This window comes from Podospora anserina, chromosome 5, assembly GCF_000226545.1.
Source record: "Podospora anserina S mat+ genomic DNA chromosome 5, supercontig 9".
Lineage (NCBI taxonomy): Eukaryota > Fungi > Ascomycota > Sordariomycetes > Sordariales > Podosporaceae > Podospora > Podospora anserina.
The window spans coordinates 163723-185990 of NW_001914843.1; the positions used below are offsets into that span (position 1 = coordinate 163723).

Sequence of the window (22268 nt, forward strand, 5' to 3'; positions counted from 1 at the left end):
AAGCGCTTCAAAACGATAAGAATCTAAGCGAACGAGCCGCAACTAAGATCTATAGAGTCGATCGTAAGACTCTAAGGCGTCGGCGCGCTAGCCGGCCTGCACGACGCAATACTATGCCCAAATCGAAAAAGCTTACTTAATTTAAAGAGGATACTATTATTTAATACGTTATTAAGCTATATACGCAAGCTTTTTTACCAAGATTACGTAGTGTAGAAAATATAGTTAACTAACTACTACGCGTACGCGACGCGTACCCTATTAATAAACTTTAAGTATATAACTTTATTAAACGTTAACTATAGTTCCGTACGTATTTTATATATAAATATAATTACTAGAGGGCTAAGTGCGAAGATCTAAAGGTTATTACCGAATAATTTACGTTCGTATAAAATATTAAAACTAAATATAGTATTATAAATAATAATATTTATAACTTTAATAAAATTAAGTTTATAATAAATATTATTTTCGTAAATATAATAATTATAACTTCGAACGGCTTTAATAAAATAAAATTAATTTAGTTTAATAACCGCGAATAAATAACGATAATCTAAGGAATTAATACCCTCGGTTAGGCTATCTTTCTTTTTATTATTTTAGCCGCGTAATATTATTTCGTTAATTAATATATTAAATATAATTTACTATTTACTTAATATATTATAATTATTAATAATAATTAAATTATTAATCCGGTAAGTTTAAATTAAATTAAGTATTTCGATTATTATATAGCGTTCCGTATAAAAAATAAATATTAATTACTAATCCTCGATAATTACGAAAAGTTATTACTTTAATCGAATTCGAGGGTACTATTATTTTAATAAAATAATATTATTTACGCTCTATATACCCTCTATACTTCTCCTACCTCCCTTTAACTATTCGATATTAATTATTTTTAGGCCGCTAAAATAAATATACGGTCATTAAATTAAGGATTTAATATATATATATATTAATTATATAAGTAAATTTAAATTCTTTTATATTTTCCGCGAAACTTTTTTTACTTTTATAATAAAGAAGAATATATAAAATAGTTTTGCGGGTACTAACCTTATACTATACGATTTAAAAAAAATACTTTTTAAATTAAATATAAAATTTTATACGTTAATACCTTTAAACTTACGGCCCGGTACTATATAACCTTAGGTTTCCCAAATACTATATAACCCTCGAAAAATTAATTTATAATTAACGTTTATTAAAATTCGTATTATTAATTATTAAAATAATTCTTTAACTTTAATATTAATTACAGTAAATTAACTTACTAAAGGTATAATAATTATAATATATTAAGTAGCTCTCCTTCGTATAGAGATCTCTTTACTCCGTAAGGCTAATAAGGTACTAAGTAAGCGCCGGAGAGCTAAAAAAACACGTATACAGGCTTGGAGGGTCAGCTTACTATACAAGAGGCACAGGATTTACTGGATTAGAAGGCCGTGGATGGAGAGGGAATGTAAGAAACGTAGCCGGATAGTAGTAATGTAGGGGGGGCTCGTACGAAGGTTCGGTACTGTGGTGTATGCGGTAAGCCTGGCTATAATGCGCGTACTTGCCAGGAGGCTGCAGAAGCATCTGATTCAGCTGTTTCTGATGTAATTATAGTTAATTCCTTGTGTTGATGTGGTGCAATTGAGGATGGTTTGTCAGGGTGTGGTGGGAGGTGGGTCACTCGCTTATATGGGTCACTCGCTTATAATATACGTTACGTTTAACTTGGGCTTTCATGTTGTGGTCAGGCTTGAATGGCGCTTCCAAATTAATCTTCCCACAAGGTGAGCGGGCCACGTTAAGAAGAGAGAGGTAAGCACTCAGGGTGTCTGCATCTACTTCGAAGTGATTGGCCAGTGAAAATAACGGCTCAGCTAATATAGTGTGTTTAGGCCACCGGATGAACCAACACAACACACTGTGCATAGGTTGGCTGATATCTAACTGGCTATGTGCCCTGCACAATGTCCTCAAAACAGATCTCCGCTCGATGGCACCAAGGGACTGCATCGGTTGATGCCTGAGCCGAAGTGAGTCTTGGCCAATTAGCAGCGACAAGTCTTATGACTCCGCCACTTTTCGTTTCAGTGTTCATGCAAGTGTCGGTTGCTGAGCCGTATCCCCCCCCCCAAAATCATGGAGTTCTACGAAGAAAGAACCCTAAGCTCAAGGTAGGTAGATGACTGCCACCGCTCTTTAAACCAAGTTCGATAAAGCCTTCCATGACATCGGCTTCCCTCTGAAGCTTCCATCCATCATTTCCAAAACGGTCTCAATTATTAGAACACGGCCAGCTTGAATGATGCAAGCAGTACTTTAAAATATTGCAACCACAAAATGTACCTTCCCCTTGAGCAACGATTTGAAGACGTCCCGCGTGGTAATTTTAACAGGTGCCGGCTACCAACGTGACTCAACATGCGGCGGGCAAAATTTACGGCTCAGCCGTGCAGCTTTTGGAGGGGTAAGATGAAAAGAAAAGTATGCCTTCCTCTGATCTTTTTGGACTTTCATTGGTTAAGTGGTACAGGACGCAGTTTGACGCGAAACACACCGCCATCACTGCAGGTTTGGCTACCCAATGAAAAGCAAGGGATTTCACTGTTTCCGACTTCGAGAGCTCCAAACTTTGAGGGGTCGCTGAGCCGTAGTCTTCTGGTACTGCGGTACTCTAAGCCCTTGGAATAGGCGGTGTTAACATATGGCCAAGTGCCATCATTTACCCTGATTTGAAAGGTGATAGCGACTTGATCAGAACCATGCTTCACTGAACTGCTAGAAGTTGGGGGGACAGAACTGACAGGCTCCGGACTTGGAAGATAGCCGAGGCAGATTCTTTACCCACTGTGCTGTGTTTTTTTGCCAGCCGTGGACTTGAGAGATGAATTCTGCCTCGAAAATCACGGCTCACAGAGCTCCGCCACTCCGATAGCTCCGCCACTCCAAGTCAAGGATGAAAAATGGCCAGTCCTCATCCACCTCTCCATTCCATTGGTTACTCGTATGCGCATGACGCGTCCTGGGGTGAAAAACTTGTTAACACCACCCTGCTGCATATCTTGGCAACGTCTTGAAGAAAGCCTTGCATGCTGGAGACGGAAATTCCTGTTGCTCCCTGAACAAGTGCACAAGAATGGCTAACGCTCTTCGGAAGACAAGACATGCATGCACCTTTCGGTAATTGGAAGGTCTTTGATGGTTGATGAAACAGTCCATATTAAGGCACAAAGGTTCAGCATGTATTGGCTGTCTCACAGTCTGTATGTTTGATGAGGATAACAAGCGACCAGAAGATGACATTGTCCTGTCTTCTGACAAGTGTCAATGCTGTATTGACTTCGAAACACCGCCACCGTAGTTGGGGAAACATATTACGGCTCAGCGTGATGTTTTGCAGATCTTGTCGATCCTCAGAAACGAAAGGGAAATATAGCCACGTAGTCTTTGGTAGTCACCTCATTGGTTCGGCAGCCCACACATGGGCATCTAGGACCTTGATCAAGACTTACTAGATCCCTACTCGGTAGATTGATTAGGGACTCAAGGCTTGTTGAGCAAGAAAACAACATGCAAATGCAGCCACCTCTGACCTAGGTATTGGCCTGCAGCCCACCGCTTTAGTTTTGCATGAAGACGCATGCAGAAGGGCTCATAGCACAATGATTGCTCTCCTGGCGAGAGTCATAATACTTTCTGGCTTTTCACAAAACAATCAAGTGTTGACATCTGCTCCTTTCTTTTCAATTCTTTTTTTACCTAACCTCGGTGAGTTTGAGGTAAAATCGGCAGAGCCGTCATCCAGCGCGCGCATGGCTTGATTTCGGGTTTGCTCACCGTAGACTCGGGATACATATTTATGGGATCCAATTTACCAAGTCAGATCAATGTGATAGCTAATGAGGGTGTAGCGACAGCTTGAAACAATGCTCAGGTACTCTATTTGCGCTAGTCATAAGAGAAAGCTAAAGTCGTATTGTGAAAGAGGAGCAAACAAAGAAAGAGAAGGGCCGTTCAAGGCGACTACGTGATACCCCTTCAGATGGCGCCTTAAGACCCGCGTTTATCCACGCTTTTCGACCCCAAATAACCCCTATTTTCCTGTTAGCATTTCTTCATAACATCCACCCATAGAGGCGGGTGAGGTAGGAGAGATATACCAGAAGCGAGTCGAGCTGTTCCGCTCTAATCCCACGCCTGCGCTTTCCAAAGCCTCCACTGGCTAGTTGAAGTTTTGCCTCTTGTCTAGAGAGAACATTGCTCTGAGAACACATACCATGTCAGGGATTTTCCTTCTGCGATCCATGCCCCAGGAAGATGTTGGGGTGTACTTACATCTTCAATGGTGTGCTTCACGATATATCGTACTATTGCCACCTGTTCTGTTTGCCCCAGACGTAAAGCTCTGCCAATGGCCTGGAGTTCAACGGAGGGGTTCCACTGTGGCTCCATGAGATAGATACGACTTGCGACGGCGAGATTGAGTCTGCGAGAAAGAGGTATTAGTTTTGCAGTGCTTGGGAATGTAGGACTGCTCTGCCCACCCGACTGCCCCTGTTCCCAGTGTCATCAGGAGGACGTTTGCGCCAGATGAAGATCGAAAATCTTTCAGAATGCGGATCCGCTCACCGAGCGACAGTGAGCCATGGATACAGTAGAACGGAATGCGATAGCTTGTCAGAAGCTCTGATATTAGGTTCAGGGTTTTTTTCCAAGATGAGAAAATAATGCTGGGTTATTAGAGGGTCAGCACTTGGATGTTTTTTCTGCATGGGACAGCTTAGGTCATCCGTACCTCTTCTGCGATAAGTGCATGGAGATATCCTTCAAGAGAGCCAGGAGCTTCGAGGGGTATTGAGTAGGTATTTTTGGAGTTGTATGACTAGTATTGCCAAGAGGAAGAGAATGCTGGACTTGTCCGACAGGGTGAAGGGGACATTGGCTGTCTGCGGCGTGGTATTGCGGCATACAGGCGCGACAGACAAGGTGCAGACAATCCGGGAGAAGTAGGCCTCCGTCGGTATCAGGCCTGTCGTTGATGGAATATACTTGCCTAAAACAAAAAGAACAATCTGCCTCGTTGTTCTGCTGTAGGTAACTAAGCACTTCGTCCATATCCATTTGGGGCATTGGCGAGGCCGTCCCCGACTCTCGCTTGGGGATTCCGTTGTTGCAAAAAAGTCGAAGTTTGAGCAGTGATTCCAGAACTGTTGAGTTCAGCTTTCCTCGCCCATGTCCACTCACTGCCCTATCAATCTCACGTCGGCATTGTTGTTCTATATTTTTGTACTCCTGGCGTTCTGCTGGAGTGAGCTCAACACCTCTCAGTTTCGGCTCTGGATCTGGCAACCCGAGAATATCTCTGGTTCGCCTCAGACAAATGCTTCCCAAAAGCACACGGAGATTCTTGAACCGCTCCCGTGACTTGGCTGTGGATAAGTTAGCAATATACTTTCGAAACGTTGCTGGGTTTTCGACGCTGGGCACCCTGAGAAAGGATACCAGAGCCCCGAGATCATCGACTGCGTTCTGGATAGGTGTCCCTGTTAGACACCATCGATGTTGAGCACGTAGCTCAGCTGTGGCTTGGTGTTGCTTTGTTGACGGATTTCGAATCTCATGGGCTGTGGACAACCCAGGTCAGCAAACACAAGGTCAAGCGTGGAGATGGTTGACACACCTTCATCTAGCACGATCCTAAACCAGTCAATGAAACGCAAAACAGCCTGCCCTTTACGTAGCTCAGCAGCAACAGTTGCATATGTAGTCAATACAACATCGTTTTCCAGCAGTTGTTTTCGGCTTCTGTCGTCCTGTCTTCCCTGACCGTGGTGCTTGTGCCACGTAATATAGCCGGGGTAAGTGTGTCTAGGACATGTCAGTTCCAGACAGACATTCTTGTTGTGACAATCTCATCACTCACTTCCGAATTTCATCAATCCAACTGTCTATAAGCACTAGAAGCATGTTAGGTTCATGTCGCAGGCGGGGCGCGGTATTCTTTGCTTACGTGAAGACGGGCAAACGACTAGGGTTGATCTTGATGCCACCACGGCTGCAGACCTCTGCCCGGGATTTTTGCCTTGAGAAAGGAATGCGCTCGCGCGGCCCATAGATCCTGCAATCGTCGACAGGACCACTAGAGTTTTTCCAAGACCCATGTCATCTGCGATAATTCCCCCTTGTACATCCCTCGCCTCTTTGGACCTCCCACCCGTAATTATGTGCTGATATCTGGGACAACGTCAGTATCCCGATGCCGGTAATAGCGTAAAGGAGCCGCATACAAGCACTCCTCCAAGTCCGAATCATCATCCTGACACTTCTCCCAGAGACTCATCTCGGCGGGAAGGTCTCCAGTCTCGCGTCTAAGAATAAAATCAAGAGCTTCGGCCTGGTGGCTGTATTACATGTATTAGTAATTGACCTTTCAAGCATTCAAAGGAGACAACACACTCGAGCAGGGTCGTTCTGATGATGCTTCTGTCTGCCACAGACTTAGCAAGGATGCTATGATATGATAAAGAGTTGAGAATGCTATTGATCTCCGCAGTATCGTTGGTGGGCTCGACCTCGTTTTGCATCACTCTTTTAATTGGGTCGTTTGCTGGGGAGTGCGAATTGTGAGACTGGCTGTTGTGAAGGGCGATGGGGGTCTCAGAAACCTCTTTCCCGAGAACCTCTTCTAAATGAAGATAATGAGGATTGTAGTAAGTAAAGCCGTCAAGCCCGAACTGTGGTTGTTGCAGGAAAAGTTGCGCCTTGGACAGAACTCTACCAACATCAGCTGCATGTCGTCGGCGACCGTATATGTTGAGATCAAAGTTGACGACGGCCGACATCCTTTCTCGCTCCCAGCGACGCATCATCCTCACCCACTCCTCATATGAGATGAAGGCCTGCAGACGTAATTCTACGTCGCGGGAAAAGGCTCGAAAGTGTTGACACACTTTCTTGTTTAGAACGGCAAACTTCAACCCCTGAAAGTCGAGCGCATAAAAGGCGCCTTGCTCAAGAATATCAAAACACTGGAATGGTGAGAAGGTGGCATCATAACGGATAGGAGGTTGTGTCCGCAGTTGAGCCTTCAAGTCTGGTATCTGGAAAATGTGAGCATTCCTGGTTTGCACTCATACAATAGTGGCTTTATACACTTCCAAAGCAAATATCTGCTTCATCGACAGTATGCGTTGTGGTGCTGATCACGACATTAGCCTCGAGATTGAGGTGTGCAGCGGTGGTATCCCACAGTTCAGGTGACTTCCCGGCCGGCTGATAGCTCGTGTGTGGATATGCGTCGCCATCATATTGCCCGTCGAGCAAAGGATCGTACTGTGGTTCAATGTGTTGGCGTATCGCATGAGACTGATCACATTGCCAAACTGCGTCAGGCTCCGTGTCTTGATGGTCATTTGCGAACGGATACGGCCTCTTGGTAGGAAACATTTTGACAACAACAAAGATTGTTGGCAGGAGCGACGAGATGGTATAACGATGTGAAGTGCTGAATCTTGGTTGGATGGTGAGTTGTGATGTGTGGCTGGGGCAATCAGCTGAACACTGCCTCAACAGGCAGCTTGGCAGTCCCGCTTGCTGGCAAGCCGCAAGGCAACTGATATGAAGCGCGGACCACTGCAATGTTGTCTGAAAAGAAGCAAGTACCTTCGGGTAGCTTTCTTTCATTTTAAACTCTTGCAGACAATTGCCGTCAGAATCAAGATCAAGCCACAGCACCCTCAGCAATCAGGATGGCGGCGTCATTGGCTAAGGCCACGGCTGTCACGATGGCCGTGGCAGGGCTTGGAGCGAATGATGTTCATCCGGGAGCTCCGTTTGAACAGGCGCTTGAGCAGTTCAAGAAGGGGCTACGACCAAAGCATCGATCGACATTCCAAACAACCACGCTTCCCGATCTTCTTGCAGCAATTGACAAAATTCAGAAGGAGCAGCACTCCAGTCGACGACTTCAAGCCGTTGGACGATTGAAGCCCACTCTTGAAGCGCTTAATCAATTGGGCAAGGTCGTTGAGACGTTTACAAACACATCAGAATTTGTCGCTTTTGTCTGGGTGAGATTGCATGAGATCTGCGACCGACTCAATTGGCCTGCTAATATCTCAGGTACCCAGGGACCATTGAAGTTCTTGATTCAGGTTCTAGCAATCTATCCTTGGTCTTTGTTCGTCTTGCTGACGGGGAAATAGATTGGTAGCTCCTTTGTGGAAGCATTCACTGAGCTCCTTAGTATCTATGAGAGTCTTGGAGAGGAGCTGCCGCTTGTCCAACAGTACGAAGCCATTTTCTCGAAGGATTCAGACATGAAGAGGGTCCTGGCCTATCTCTACAAGGACGTCCTGGAGTTTCATCACCGGGCGTTGAAGTACTTCCAGCAGCCGAGTATGCGTTCATTTCTTACTCCGCCCACAAAGCGTCTATCTTCTACCTGGGGTTCTATGGTTGTGCACTAACAATGCCAAACCCATTCAGTGTTGAAGCAGCTATTTCAGGCGACCTGGAAAACTTACAAGTCTCGGTTCGACGATCTGATCAACGGCATCAAGAGGCACAGGGAACTAATTGTTTATCACGCCAATTTGTTACGTATCAAGGCATCCTTAGACGACAGACGCAACATAGACCAGCAATTCAGCCAGATCGCCGGCGCTGTTAACCAGGCCAGCCTGTCTATCAAGGCATGTTTGGATGAGCGAAAAGTCAGAGACCAACAGCTCAAGGAGATGGCTGATGCCGAGAGCAACAGAAAGCTTCGCGAGTTGCAGGGGTGGCTGAGGGCCAGCAATGTTGCCAATGACCAACATGAGTTCTGCAAGCTTCGAGGCGAATACCCAGGTACAGGATCATGGTTACTGGATAATCCAAAGTTCAAAGAGTGGTTTGAAACACCCTGTCAGCTGATGCCTCCAGTGTTGTGGCTCAATGGTATTCCAGGTGCAGGTCAGTGTCAGAAAAGGAGCCATCATTTGCCTTACGCTGCTGACTTCTTCAAAAGGCAAGACAATTCTCGCTTCTTTAGTTGTCGAAAAGGCCCAGCAGCTCAACCCCCCTCCGGCCGTCTTGTACTTCTTTTGCAAACATGGCGACAACGAACGAGACAATTTTGTCTCCATCGCGCGCAGCTTCCTCTCTCAACTTCTTCCGTATAATCGAGATATACTGCTTCCATACTATCACGATAAATATCAGAGTAGCACGGAGGCAGTCCTGGACACCCGAAGCATCATCGAAGATTTACTCAAGGTGCCCATTCGAAATTTCCCGCACGTGTACATCATCCTGGACGGGATTGATGAGTGCCCGAGGAAAGAACGCGACATCATAGCCTCCTGGTTTCGCGAACTTGTTGAGGACCTTCCACAGAGTAATCCCACACAAATTCGATGTCTGTTTGTGAGCCAAGAAGATGGGGTAGCACGAAAGGACTTTGCGGGTGTTTCTGTGATCAAAATTCGAAGCCAGGACAACCTGCGCGACATTGAACAATACAGCGCCAAGTGGGCGATCGACATCCAGAAGAAATTTGAGCTTCCCGACACCAAGCGAGAATCGATCGCAAAGCTCATTGTTGACGCTGCCGGAGGTGAGTACAGTATTCAACGCCAAAGTCCAATCGCTAACTCACCATCTAAGGCATGTTTCTACTTGCCAAGTTAATTTCCACCAACCTTCTTCATCAACTTGATGTCGAGGAGTTGGAATATGAGCTTGAACCAGGACGATTCCCGCGCGAGATCAATGCTGCGTAAGACTCCTAACCTTCAAGTTGAAAGCGCGGGACAAGTAATTGCTGACGTCTGATTTCTGTTTACAGTTACTCTCGAATTATCGTGAGAATATTCGACCATGTGACCGAGTCGGAACAGCACGGGAGTAGGATGCTACTGAGCTGGCTGGTTTGCGCCAAACGGTCCATGAAGTGGCATGAGATCCAGGGCGTGAAGTCCATTGACTTGGAAACAAAGTCGGTAGATTTCCAACGCTTGCGGTTTCGCGTTGACTCAAAAGATCTTTGCGGATCGCTCGTTGAAATCCGGTCCGACGGGACGGTAGAACTTGTTCATCTGACCGCTAAACTGTAAGATCCCTATGTCCCCATTCCGTCTTACCACTCATGCTTCTAACCTTGTTCAAGCTTTCTTATCAGTGAAAAACATGTCAACCCAGCGCGAGGAGAATTGCAACTAGCTTCTCTGTGCGTCAATTATCTCAACTTTCCTATCTTCAACGATGAGCTTGAACCCAAAGAGAAGCATTGTCTCATCCTTAATGGGTCCTACGCGTTCATGGACTATGCCATTGTTTACTGGGTGCGGCATCTTGAGGCTAGTTTGGCATCTCTGGAAAAAGACGGTACCGATGCGCGCGATATTTCCGAGACCCTAGAAGATTTTATTGAGCTTCACTACATCAATCCAGCCACTCACTTTCCCGTCTCACAAGGAAACGCTGCAAGACTTCGCTGCTTTGAGGATCTGGATTGTCATGACCGACTGCAGCAGGCAGTCATATCGACACGAAAGCAGCTTACATTCTACGGTGAGATGAACAAAGCCGAGATTGCCCTCGACCTTGTGGACATTGTGGAGAGTATTCGAGCTGCACTTGAAAGGCTGCTGCTAGGGATCCAGAACGGGGATGGGGTGGCAGCCAAGCTTGAAAAGCACTATGGTTCTAACCTCTTCAAATGTCCCAGGCTCAGCTGCAAATTCTTCACGAACGGGTTTGCAACCGCTGAGCGACGGAACCAACACCTTGGAAAGCACCAGAGGCCTTTTCGATGTGCCATTGAGGGTTGTTTGAGTGGAACCACCGGTATGGCGTCGGAGAAAGAGCTACAAAAGCACATGAAGGAATCTCATGGCGGGTATCAGTCTCACGACGAGTTTCCAGACAACGATGAAGTATATCGGAGTCTCCAGCCACAGTTATCCATAACCAACTCCGGCAATCAGACAGGTTTGGTAATTCAAGAGCCTACCGTGGCGGAAACGACAACAACTGAAGCACCTGAAGCCCAAGACCCAGCATCTGATAATGTCGCTCGCGAAGTGATAGGACATCAACGGCAGCAGAGTAATAAAAGACAAAAGATTGAGTACATATGCTGGTTTTGCTACAAAGTCTATAACCGCAAATTCAACCTCGACTCACATCTTTTAACTCATAGCGAGGACCGGCCTTGGAAGTGCGACCTCTGCACCAAAGCCTTTGCGCGGGAAAGCGACTTGAAGAGACATCGGCAAGGCCATGATGAAGGGAGCCATGTTCCGTGCCAAGGGTGTGGCAAGAAGTTTGCACGCCAGGATACATTGGCGAATCACCACAAGTCAAAGTTGGGGAAAAGGTGCTTGTCAGCCTTGAATTTGCAAAACCATGCTGAAGAGTCAACTCCATCGGCGTAGAACTCCCAGCACACAAACTGTACAAAATGTACCGCGGCTACCTCAATCAGAGGCCTGGCCGCGGGATCGTATTCCTAGTTCGCCATGTCAATATTAAGCTGATCCCTTACCAAATAACATCGGCATAACCCGAATTCATGATGAGCAGAATGGGTGTGTTCAGGTATCACTCGTAGCCCTCACAAACACCACGCACCAAAGGTCTGTTACTGCAATCCCAGCCCATCCTCTGCAACATCCAGACGACGTTGCATCATATCACATGTTTCAAGCGCGTATCATGGAAGGAATTTTGCCTTCACCAAAAGTCCCTCGGTCAAAAAGGGGGAAGCTACGAAATGCCAAGCTGGCCACTCGACACATGCCGCTTATTAAGCCAACAGCTTGACGAACCAATCACGCAACAAATGACGCACGGTTGTATAGTGTAGCGGTTATCACTCCGGATTCTGATTCCGGCAACCCCGGTTCGAGTCCGGGTACGACCTCATCCTTTCGCCTATTCTTTTGGGCCCAGATCGCCGGCGATTTTGACTTTTTTGATGTTGGCACCTTTGCCACAAAATATTTGAGACACCAAAGTAGGTTAACATACCTTAAAGGATAGTCATAGGTCTTTAAAGATAGTTTGAAAGGCTTCAAAGATAGTTAACAGACCTTAAAAGATCGTTTAAGGACCTATTAATGTACTTTTGAGGCAAAAGGTAGTTCACAGTATAGTATGGGTTAACTTACTTTTGCTGTGTCAGTTACTTTGTGGGCAGGGTGGCTGGGTAATACAATGGCTAGCATTTTCATTTTCAAGATGACTGCTATTTACATGCAGCATGAAAAGTCTAATATCATCAGCATCATCAGCATGAGACAATGTCGTGGTGCCAGTGGAATTCCATGTTTTCCTCCCACCCCCATTTTCATCCATTTTCTAAAATAAAAAAGTCTAATAATCAAAAAGAAATCGCTTCAAACAAAAGAACGTAAACATGATTTTCGCCAGAAAACCAACAACCCTCCCAGTGGTATCATATTTTCCTCATCCCAACATCCAACTCCCCCTTTTATTCCCCATCCCACAACCCCTTCTACCTGGCATGTGCATTCTGGTAAGTGATAGTAGCAGTCTTGGTCTGCACAATACCACCAGGGTTAATCGCCTTCTCGGACCCGCTCTCGCTCTTCCTGATCGGCTCCGAGGAAGCATAATCATCGCCCGTCTCGACGGCGACGACGGTCTCGAGGGGGTACATGATGTCGTCGTCGAAGCGCTGGTACTTGTCGCGCTTTTGAGATTGGGACTGGTTGCCGCCGCCGCCGCCGCCAAAGGTGGGGGGGCCCCCGGACTTGGAGAGGCCGCTGTTGACGGGGTAGGCGGAGCGGGCGTTGGAGGAGCCGAGGAGGCGGGGGACGAAGTGGTTGAGGAAGGGCTTGATGGTGGGGAGGGTGCCGCAGATGACGGAGAGGTTGGCTTCGGCAAAACTGGGAAAGGGGGGTTAATTAGGGGAGGGGGATAGGGGGGAAGAGGGGAGGCTTACATCCAGAGGAGAACGGGGCCACCGCCCCAGGATTGGTCAATGTCTCCCATGGAGACGATCAAAGCGTGGAGACGCATGATGGAGGTGAAAGACGTGCTAGATAATGGGTTAGGATGGCTCTTTTAGCTGAAGTGAAATGGCAAATAAGATGGCTTACATTCCACCGACGCTAAAGGCAGCAATCAGAGCGATCTTGTGCTTGAGGGGGACATGAAGCCTGACAACGATGGGAATTGGCACCGCCAGCACCATCAGATCGGTGATGGCACCGAGGATAGCCGTGGCCTGGTACAGAGCGGGCCGGTTGATGCACTCGCCGGGGATGCTGATGTCCCAAGCTGACTGGACGGGGTTGCAAGGGAAGATGGCGGCGAACATGATGGCGAACGATGAACCGACGACGATGAACATGACGACGTAAACGGTAATCTGGTACCACAATTGTGGCGCTAGCCTTCGATAGAGCAGCAAAAGTGCCAGCTTGGCGCCACATTGAACCGGGTTGTACAGAATCGGCAGGAGGTAGAGCGCTCTGAGGAACAGGAGGAACTTGGTGACGGGCATTTCCCACGAGTGTGTTCCCATGATTCCTCTCATAAAGTCTCCTTGATAACTTGTGTTAGTATGCGTGGAGATGAGTTTCTGGGTGTTGGGCAACATACGAACGATCATGGACTGCAGCGCGATGGAGCATCCCCAGGCAATGATCAGAGAGGCATCTTCGATCTGAAACCTCCTTCTGATGAATGCCTTAGTGTAGAGATGCTGCATCATGAACATCAGAGCCAAGAAGTTACCAACTCCAAAGAGCCAGTAGGCCTCTGTCACGCTGTTGCGCGCTGGGTTCTCAAAGTCCACCACATAGCCCTCCGGTGGGGGCATGATCACCGGCACGCCATTGACAGTCGGGAGTTGCATAGCCATCTTGTCGTATTCGGCGCCGTCGACTGTCGAGAATCCGTAAGTGTGCCGTCGAGGCTGAAGAAGGGGACGGGTTGAGTTCGATGTTTTGTCTGTTGTTCACGCCCGCGCGCTTATCTATCCGATTCAACTGTCGAGCAACAGGAAGTGTCGAGAACAAAAGAAACAAAAAGGAGTGAAGCGAAGGAGACTCTGTGAAGGAACATTGGCATGTCACTCATGTCAATCCTACCGTGTCTATCTATGCATGACTGTGTCTGCTACCCTTTTCTTCTTCTGCGTGGCGGTTTGGGTGTCAGTTTGCGTGGGAACCGGGCATTGCCGATCAGCTACATCACATAAACAGCCAATTTTGCCCATCTTCCTTACTCCCTCACCGACCTTGATGGCCAGAAAAACGGCAAAAATTTGTGCCGGCAGTTCATCAGCGCAGCATTTTGGAAAGCATTCGGTCTGGGGTGGGAGAGTGGGAAACAGTCAGTACAACGTCGCCAGGGTGGTCGTTGGGACTAAGAGGAGTCGAAACAAAAGAAAAGGGGAGGAACATGGGATGTGTCAGGGAAGTTGATAGGTCCTGAATCTATAGATGAGGCTAGTCAGGCCAAGTCAAGTTAAGCGTGGCAGAAATATCCACAATAACGGCTGCCAGAATCCACTCTGCTCCCCCCACCCTGCAACCTCTTGCAGCATTTTCTCAGGAAATCACTAACAAGTTCTTCATGCTTTGCTTCTTTGCTTCTTCATTGCCCCCCCGTGTCCCCTCCGTGCTCCCCCACACGGTCCAGCCACTGCCTTCGTCTCGCGCCGCCCCGTGTCTGTGTGTCTGTCCGTTTCCCTTTCGTTGTATCAACGGCCACCCGTACCCCCACACGGTGTCACGTCCTTTCTACGCGATGTCTCCCGTCTCTCTTGACATCCGCCCAAAAGGACGTTGCCGACCAAACTTTTTCGGCTTACCGCCACTTGACGCAATGGAACGGAGGCGTGTCATTGCAGGAAGCTGTCACCTTCTGCCACAACGTCCAAGACCGAGGTCGGTAGAAAGCTGCCGACACGAAACCACAGACGGCGATCATTAACCTGCTCGCCTTCAATTACCGGTGGAGGGTTGCATATTCTCCGTTCCCCCCCGCAAATAATGCCCTCTTCCTCCAATCACCACGTGGTGTTCTTGCAGGCACCGGAAGATGTCGACACTTTCAACTCTTCCTGCAGCTCTCGCTTGGCCACCCGCAAGAATGGGACGACGTGTTTGGGATGGCCCAGCACGCCCAGGTCTTGGGAGATATGCTTTCTGTTGCTGTCCCCAGTCTCCGGGGAGCTTTGCCGTCGACGTACCTTGCATCAATAGCCAAACCTCGGGCTTGAACCGAAACCCGGTAGCGAAACAAACCCCCTACATAAATGACTTGGCCCACTGTTGAGGGAGGGATGAGCATCCTGCACTACCAACACACTCGTTTTTATTGCCCCGTGGGCCATTACACTCCTTCAAGATGCACTTCACTCACCTTCTACTTTCATTCTGCTCCGTAGCATCAACCATGGCCGCCATCACCCCAAGACAGATCCCCTCCAAGGCCAAATGCCTCCTCGACGCTGGACTCGGCGAGGCAGTTCTGGTTCGTGGAGATCCCCAATATGCTGAACGCGAGGCTTCATATTGGTCCAACAGCGCAAGGCTGAGTCCAGCTGCGATCCTCCGACCTCGCAATACCAAGGAGGTGGCCCTTGCCGTCAAGGCTCTTGCTGCCGCCAAACAGCCATTTGCCGTCCGTTCCGGTGGTCACACCAACTGGGCTGGCTCCAACAACATTGCCGGCGGCATCACCATCGATCTCGGCTTCTTCAACACCACCACCTACAATGCTGCCACCGAGACTGCCGATATCGGCCCTGGCTCCCGCTGGCGGGATGTCTACTCGGAGCTGATCAAGCACAAGCGTGCCGTTGCCGGTGGCCGTGAGGGCAATGTTGGTGTCGCCGGTCTTTTGCTCGGCGGCGGTAACACCTTCTTCACTGCCCGCCGTGGCTTCGCCTGCGATAACGTCGTCGCCTATGAGGTCGTCCTTGCCGACGGCCGGATTGTCACCGCCAGCAAGACCAGCTACCCCGACCTCTTTGTTGCCCTCAAGGGCGGCTCCAACAACTTCGGCATCGTCACCAAGTTCACCATGACCGCCATCCCATCAGACAAGGTGTGGGGCGGCATGGCCTTCCTTCCCAAGGACATTGCTCCCCAGGCCGTTGACGCCGTTGTTTCCTTCACCAACAACGTTGCCAATGACCCCGATAGCAACCTCGTCGCCATGTTCACCCACATGCCCGACTTCAAGGATATTGTTGTTGCTACTCTCTACGCCAACATGGCCGGTGTCGAAAAGCCTGCTGCTTACAAGGAGTGGCTTGCTCTTCCCGAGATCATGAACACGGTCAAGAACACCACCATCGCTGAGATGGCATTCGAGTACAACATCCCCGCCAACCTCCACGACATTTGGTTCACCCTCTCCCTCAAGAACGATGCTCGCATCCTCAACAAGGCTGCCGAGCTCCACGTCAAGCTCGTTGAGGACCTCAAGGCTTTTATCCCTGAGCAGACCTTCACCACCCAGTGTCTCTTCCAGCCCCTCCCCACTGTCTTTGGCAAGAACTCGGTTGCTGCCGGTGGCAACATCATGGGTGTTGAGCGCCAAAAGTCTAACGGCGTTCTGTTCCTTGCTACCGCCATGGTCCAGACCCCTGAGCAGGAGAAGAAGGCTTACCCTCTTGTCAAGACGTGGGTTGAGGAGGTCAAGAAGTTTGCCGCTACCATTGATGGCGGTCTTCAGGAGTGGACCTATCTCAACTATGCAGATAAGAGCCAGAACCCTCTCAAGAGCTACGGCCCTGAGAACATCCGCAAGCTGAAGGCTACTGCTGCCAAGTATGATCCTCAGGGTGTTTTCCAGAAGTTGGTGCCTGGTGGGTTCAAGGTTTCTAACCTTTAACACATGGACACCGTTGTGTGGGAGAGCGTGACAACACTGATGGATGATGGATGGGTGAATGGTCGCTGGGATATACGAGCATACGGGTATTGACTGGATAGAGATGATAATTGGGGGAAGGGGGCTTAGCATGGGGGCTTACAGGAGCGTGTTGTATTTTTGTTTTGTTTGCTTTGCATTTGCTTTGTCATAGCTGTTTTGGTTTGCATTCTGAGCATTAGTTTACCTTTACTATTGTAAAATCGAGACGGGCTCACTGAGTTCTTGATACCCCTCACACCTATCCAATGTCACTTGCATTCCTCCGTATCACATGATGTCTTCCTCTGCGGTTCAAGTTCGGTTGTCGACGACAAAACCTCTTGTTGCGGCCCCACCCGGCTACTTCCCCGAATGAGGATCAACATTTTGAATCCTGCATAATGTTAAAAATCGCTATTGTCTTACATGCATATCTAGTGATCTGCACACTACCTAGGGCTCAGGTCTGTGCGCCTGAAGGTCTTTGATACCAAGGCTTGAGAAGGCAACTAGCGCGTCCAAGACAGATGGGTATCTGAGTCGAGGTCGTTAGGAGGAAGAGGTGTTGTTAGTTGGACACCAACGACTTTGATGGCTGTAGCACTTTATGAGACCAAGCAGTAGTTTGCCTGCCGGGCATTCAACATGTCACCTGAGAGCCTCTCACATTCGTCGCCATCATCGAGGCAGTTTGAAGTAGTCAAGGCCAAACAAAGCAATCACTATCTGGTACAAATACGCTTCTGTCCGCCTGTCGCCTTTATCAAAAGCCAGTCTGGAATGCCCTCTGCCGTCACCTTGGCAATGCACGGTCCTGTCAACACAGAAAAAGGGGCAACGAAGGGGGCTACAGTGTCAAAAGAAGGGTTAGGGTTTTCTTCATGAAGCTTCTGAACCTCGAGAACAAAAACTCGGCTTTGCTTCGGGCATCACATCAAATGAGCAGGAAAGTGGCACATTCGCAGCTGATTGGCTGCACTGGAGGATGTGACAGAGGGGCAAATGCAATGGAGTTTCGCGATAAGACGTAGGCCAGATCCTTATCGACCGTTTTACCCCTCCCCCTCATCAAACAGCCCAGCCCAACCCAGTTGCGCGCATCAAACTCATCAGGGCCCGATCAAAAGGTTGGGACTTTTTTCTCTATTACCTAGAACCTTGGACCTTCCTCATTCAGATTGTTATTGTTATCACCTATCGCTACCTATCTTCTGCGTTTAGTTTGTTATCAGATCGTTCAGTGCACACCCTTCTCAGTCGTCATGGTATGCCTTCACCCCACTTTGCAACTGCCTCATGTCTTGATGAAAAAGAGACCTGACTGACGATGTCGCCGCCCACTTGCACAGGCACCTCACGGGAATAACCTCTCCAAGGATGAGATTGCTCAGTTCAAGGAGGTGTTTGAGATTTTTGTAAGATTTTCCCTCACTTTCACACCTCACTCCTCTTCTGCATCACCAAGTCACACCCGCCAAGATGGCCTCCCTCATCCATCCCTCTCAACCAACCACCATTTACCCTCTCCCTGACTCTTCCCAGGACAAAGACGGCACAGGCGACATTACCGCTGCCGAGCTGGGCGCCGTCATGCGTGAACTCGGCCTCAACCCCTCCCCGGAGGAGCTCCAAGACATTGTCAACGAGGCGGACCTCAACAAGGACGGCGTGATCTCGTTTGAGGAGTTCCTGTCACTCATGTCGATGGGCGTCAAGGAGACGGACACGGAGCAGGAGCTGGTCAACGCCTTCAAGGTGTTTGACAAGGACGGGAGCGGGACCATCAGCAGCGACGAGCTGAGGAATGTGCTCAAGTCCCTGGGCGAGAACCTCACGGACGCGGAGCTGGACGAGATGATCAAGCTGGCGGATAAGGATGGGGATGGGCATATCGATTATCAGGAGTTTGCGCATATTATGAAATAGGGGGGTTAAAATGGGAGGGAGGAAAGGGGGGGGATGGGTGGGAGATAGGATACCTGGTATTGTTAGATGGGAATTGATTGAAATTTTTGCTTCCTATGGTTTTGTGCAAGATTTTGAGGGGCTTTGTTTGAACCCCTGGACCTTGTTCTTCTACACAACATCAACTCTAGTTCATTTATGTCTTGACAAATACCAACTTGCAAAGGGACGGAGCGTGTAGGTGCGGCATGTGTTGTGGTGCTGATAGCCGTTCGTGTCCTTCCCGGGGTGCCCAAGGGAGTTATTTTTATGGCTCAAACCAAAACATGAGAATAACCTCCACAGGCTACGCTTAGGCACCACCTGGGGGCAGTGGCTTGAGCATATCTAAGTTCAACGCCCACCGTCCACTAGCGCATTCCACCTCGACATAGACTTTTCCACAATCTCTCATTTCACGTCAAACCGTCTCTCATGTTTCGCACAAACCTTTTCCATTTTTTGACACATGTTTTTGGACATCCAGTCAGTCACCAACACAACCAAAACCACCATCTCGATTCGAACTGACTACCTCCATCAAGATGAGCATGCGTAAGTACACATTACCTTGCTAAACATCTTCCAACAACTAGTACTCACCTCTCTTTTTGATGATCACAGCAAAACTTCACTGGCCTACCATCACCGACCGCCTCGCTAAACTCCCCTCAACAATCCCGCCTCACGAGCGATACGTCCATGTAACCAACAATATCGCAAGCGTGGTCCGATGGAATAAGGATCTTCTTGAAGGGATGCTCCTCGAGGCGCAGGCCCATTGTTGCGCTGCTGAGTTTGCGGCAAAAGATTGGTCCGAGAGTACCGATGCCAATGATAGCAAATCTGCTGAGAGGACAAGTTCCAAGGAAAGGGAAGAGAATGAGGAAAAGTGCAGGTTTTATGAGATTTTGATCGAGGTTTTGGAGGGTAACGTCAATCTTTTCTGCGTCTCAGGAAGTTTTCTAATGATTTGCATAGGAAAAATCAAGAAGTTGAAGACTCCGATTGATGAGGAGAGTTGGGAGGATGATTACGGTAGGAATCTGGTGTTTTTCTTCTTGGGCTATCAAGTCGGAAGGAGGTTCGCTGACTGTAGTGATGTCTACAGAGATGGTTGACGAAAATAGAGACTCGGATGACCAGTGGGTGCATATTACCTTAGGCAGCCGTGCAAGCGGTCTGGCCAGCGCTCAAAATAGACTGTAGCATTCTCGTTATCGAGTGGAATTATGTGTGCGCAGAAGAACGTTTAAGTCAAGCTTTTTTTTTCAGACAGGCTCGCCGCACTATGCACTTTGTCAATCCGCACTAGTGTGGGGCTACTTGAAATGTCGAGGAAGACATACATCTACAACCACTATCTTTATAGCCATACTACCCATGATATTTAATTATTGAAAAATAAATACCTATATGAAATTGCCCATAAAAAACCTATTTCTTGGGAAAAATAAATTGTTTTCGCCCTTGCACGATGTGTTTGAAGATGGTTCAACGTGAGGCCTGTTGATACATGCAGCGCTAGAATAGGAGTTTAGATGGGAGGGTTAGGGGTATATCTGGGGAAAAGCGGCTCACATAGTATGGACTGACAAAGTGCATAGTACGGCGAATGTGTCTCTTCTTTTTTCTTGAATAGCTCAATGAACCTGTTTTTACAAAGCCTCAGCGGTTGAGTGAGTCTTCAACCTTACTCGTTGTTTTGGGCGGAGAGGGGGAAAAAAGATAGCAAAAGTAAATTGACAACTGTGAGATTCGAACTCACGCCTCTTTCGAGAGTAGAATACCATTCATTTCTGAGTGGAAGATGTTATCTTGAGTCTACCGCCTTAGACCGCTCGGCCAAGTTGCCTGTGTGATTCATGTTTTTCTGCATCGGAAATAGACATCACAGCACAGACCTCCCAGACCATCAAAGGTTGATCACGACAACACCAAAGGGGGAGCGCCACGCTTGTGTTGTCAGGCAGTACAAAACTTTGAAGTCATCTGTGTGGATCTTGACGCCGCCATGGATGCAAGTTGCTCCAGGTGGCGCCACCATGTCCATGGTGTACGAGAGCAAGATCTTGCTCTTCAAGTGAATAATACCTGTTTCCCATTTTGGACTTCCACCTTCTTACTTTCAAACACCAATACAGCCCGCCCTGTTTCAGAGAACCTCACAACAATATCATCACAAACCAACCTCACCATGCACCGGCACAATGTCCACCAGCAAAATCTTCCCCTGGTCCTCCATCAAGCCGAAACTCCTCACCTCCGAGGGTCGTTTCATCTACGACGACAGCATCTACGCCGACGTCGCCTGTGACATCCTCACCGAAGCCGCCAAACGCAACCCCCTCCAAGAAATGCTCGATGACTCCTTGCGGGCTCTCAAAGACGCCAGAAAGCTCAGGGAGAGTGGTGGGGGTGGTAACGATGCTAAGTTGCAGTTTGCCTTCTTTTTCATCTTGACTGGTATGGTGACTGTCCAGCTTAGAGCGCAGGAAAGAGAGGTCATTTCTGAGAAGATGAAGGGGAGCAAGAGCCCTGGGTGTGAGAGCACGGATAGTGGGTTGAGTGATGGTAGTGGGCAGAGTGGTAATTTTGGTACGTGGGATGTGGTTTGAAATTGGGAGTGGAAAGACTGACGATGGTGGCATACTTAGTCAAGATCGATCTGGATGAGATCCGGGATGTTATGGCGCGAGAGGGGGTCAAGAGAAAAGGCGTTTTGAACAAGGTTTCCGAGTGGTTTTTTGGGAAGGGGAAGAAATGAGGGTGCTGGGGATTGGAGGGCGATGATCACCTAATTGCCTGAACCAGGCCTTGGCCGGGTATTAAGACAGTTTATCACGACTTTAAGCGTAAATCAGGTGGGCCATGCTGCGATATACACGGCCAGCGCAGCATCAAACAGATCATTGTGATGTGAACTTTTGTGTTCAGGTTGCGTGGCGCTCTTGGTCAAAACTCTGGGGTTTAAGGTTCTTTCCCTCCTGAAGTTTCCAGTGCCTTATTCTTTGTGACAAAAGCTTGCAAGTCAGGTTGTAGGATATGCAGGTACCTTCCATCTCATGCTTTGCTTCTTGTCATTTCGGACGATGCTTCAGTTGTTGTTTGGCTTTTTGACGCTATGAAACCGGGGAGTGACGTGCTCAATTGTCCCAAAGCTTCGGTTATACTCACTTTCCATGGCCCTCCACCACCAAACTGAAAAACACTCCAAGCCAAAGCTCCCACTGAGGCTGAAACTATACATACCTGAAGTGAACTTGATCATTGGAAAAGAACCTTGATCTTCAACAAAAATGATTGACATTACATTTGCTCCTCAAGCTCGACTCCAGCCAACCACCAGTCCACCACACGCGCTTGTACACGACGGCATCCTTTCAATCCCGCAGAGAAGACTGGGTAATGTACCCCCACGACTC

The 22268-nt window shown here is 48.2% G+C and overlaps 7 protein-coding genes across 7 annotated transcripts, besides 2 other annotated features; 5 read left to right on the forward strand and 2 right to left on the reverse strand.

Annotated features, from left to right (window-relative positions):
• Positions 1 to 4078: 4078 nt before the first annotated feature.
• PODANS_5_7990 (uncharacterized protein) lies at positions 4079 to 7698 on the reverse strand (the record flags this gene model as incomplete). The annotated part of the gene is made up of 11 exons (XM_001904573.1): positions 4079 to 4108; positions 4176 to 4277; positions 4351 to 4501; positions 4560 to 4745; positions 4811 to 5639; positions 5696 to 5926; positions 6026 to 6249; positions 6303 to 6416; positions 6469 to 7115; positions 7168 to 7213; positions 7265 to 7698. The coding sequence occupies 11 exons, from the start codon at positions 7696 to 7698 to the stop codon at positions 4079 to 4081; spliced, it is 2994 nt and encodes a 997-aa protein (XP_001904608.1).
• Positions 7699 to 7763: 65 nt separating this feature from the next.
• On the forward strand, positions 7764 to 11435 carry PODANS_5_8000 (uncharacterized protein; the record flags this gene model as incomplete). Its single annotated transcript, XM_001904574.1, has 7 exons — positions 7764 to 8084; positions 8220 to 8412; positions 8503 to 8970; positions 9050 to 9613; positions 9664 to 9775; positions 9845 to 10108; positions 10178 to 11435. The coding sequence occupies 7 exons, from the start codon at positions 7764 to 7766 to the stop codon at positions 11433 to 11435; spliced, it is 3180 nt and encodes a 1059-aa protein (XP_001904609.1).
• A 416-nt stretch (positions 11436 to 11851) lies between these two features.
• Positions 11852 to 11923, forward strand: a tRNA (tRNA-Gln).
• Positions 11924 to 12517: 594 nt separating this feature from the next.
• PODANS_5_8010 (uncharacterized protein) lies at positions 12518 to 13891 on the reverse strand (the record flags this gene model as incomplete). Its single annotated transcript, XM_001904575.1, has 4 exons — positions 12518 to 12911; positions 12968 to 13063; positions 13125 to 13572; positions 13630 to 13891. 4 exons carry the CDS (start codon positions 13889 to 13891, stop codon positions 12518 to 12520), a joined length of 1200 nt encoding a protein of 399 aa, XP_001904610.1.
• A 1493-nt stretch (positions 13892 to 15384) lies between these two features.
• Positions 15385 to 16878, forward strand: PODANS_5_8020 (uncharacterized protein; the record flags this gene model as incomplete). The annotated part of the gene is made up of 1 exon (XM_001904576.1): positions 15385 to 16878. One exon carries the CDS (start codon positions 15385 to 15387, stop codon positions 16876 to 16878), a length of 1494 nt encoding a protein of 497 aa, XP_001904611.1.
• Positions 16879 to 18161: 1283 nt separating this feature from the next.
• Positions 18162 to 18825, forward strand: PODANS_5_8030 (uncharacterized protein; the record flags this gene model as incomplete). Its single annotated transcript, XM_001904577.1, has 3 exons — positions 18162 to 18164; positions 18249 to 18314; positions 18442 to 18825. The coding sequence occupies 3 exons, from the start codon at positions 18162 to 18164 to the stop codon at positions 18823 to 18825; spliced, it is 453 nt and encodes a 150-aa protein (XP_001904612.1).
• A 632-nt stretch (positions 18826 to 19457) lies between these two features.
• On the forward strand, positions 19458 to 19964 carry PODANS_5_8032 (uncharacterized protein; the record flags this gene model as incomplete). The annotated part of the gene is made up of 1 exon (XM_001904578.1): positions 19458 to 19964. The coding sequence occupies one exon, from the start codon at positions 19458 to 19460 to the stop codon at positions 19962 to 19964; it is 507 nt and encodes a 168-aa protein (XP_001904613.1).
• A 622-nt stretch (positions 19965 to 20586) lies between these two features.
• Positions 20587 to 20698, reverse strand: a tRNA (tRNA-Leu).
• A 355-nt stretch (positions 20699 to 21053) lies between these two features.
• Positions 21054 to 21461, forward strand: PODANS_5_8034 (uncharacterized protein; the record flags this gene model as incomplete). The annotated part of the gene is made up of 1 exon (XM_001904579.1): positions 21054 to 21461. The coding sequence occupies one exon, from the start codon at positions 21054 to 21056 to the stop codon at positions 21459 to 21461; it is 408 nt and encodes a 135-aa protein (XP_001904614.1).
• Positions 21462 to 22268: the final 807 nt, after the last annotated feature.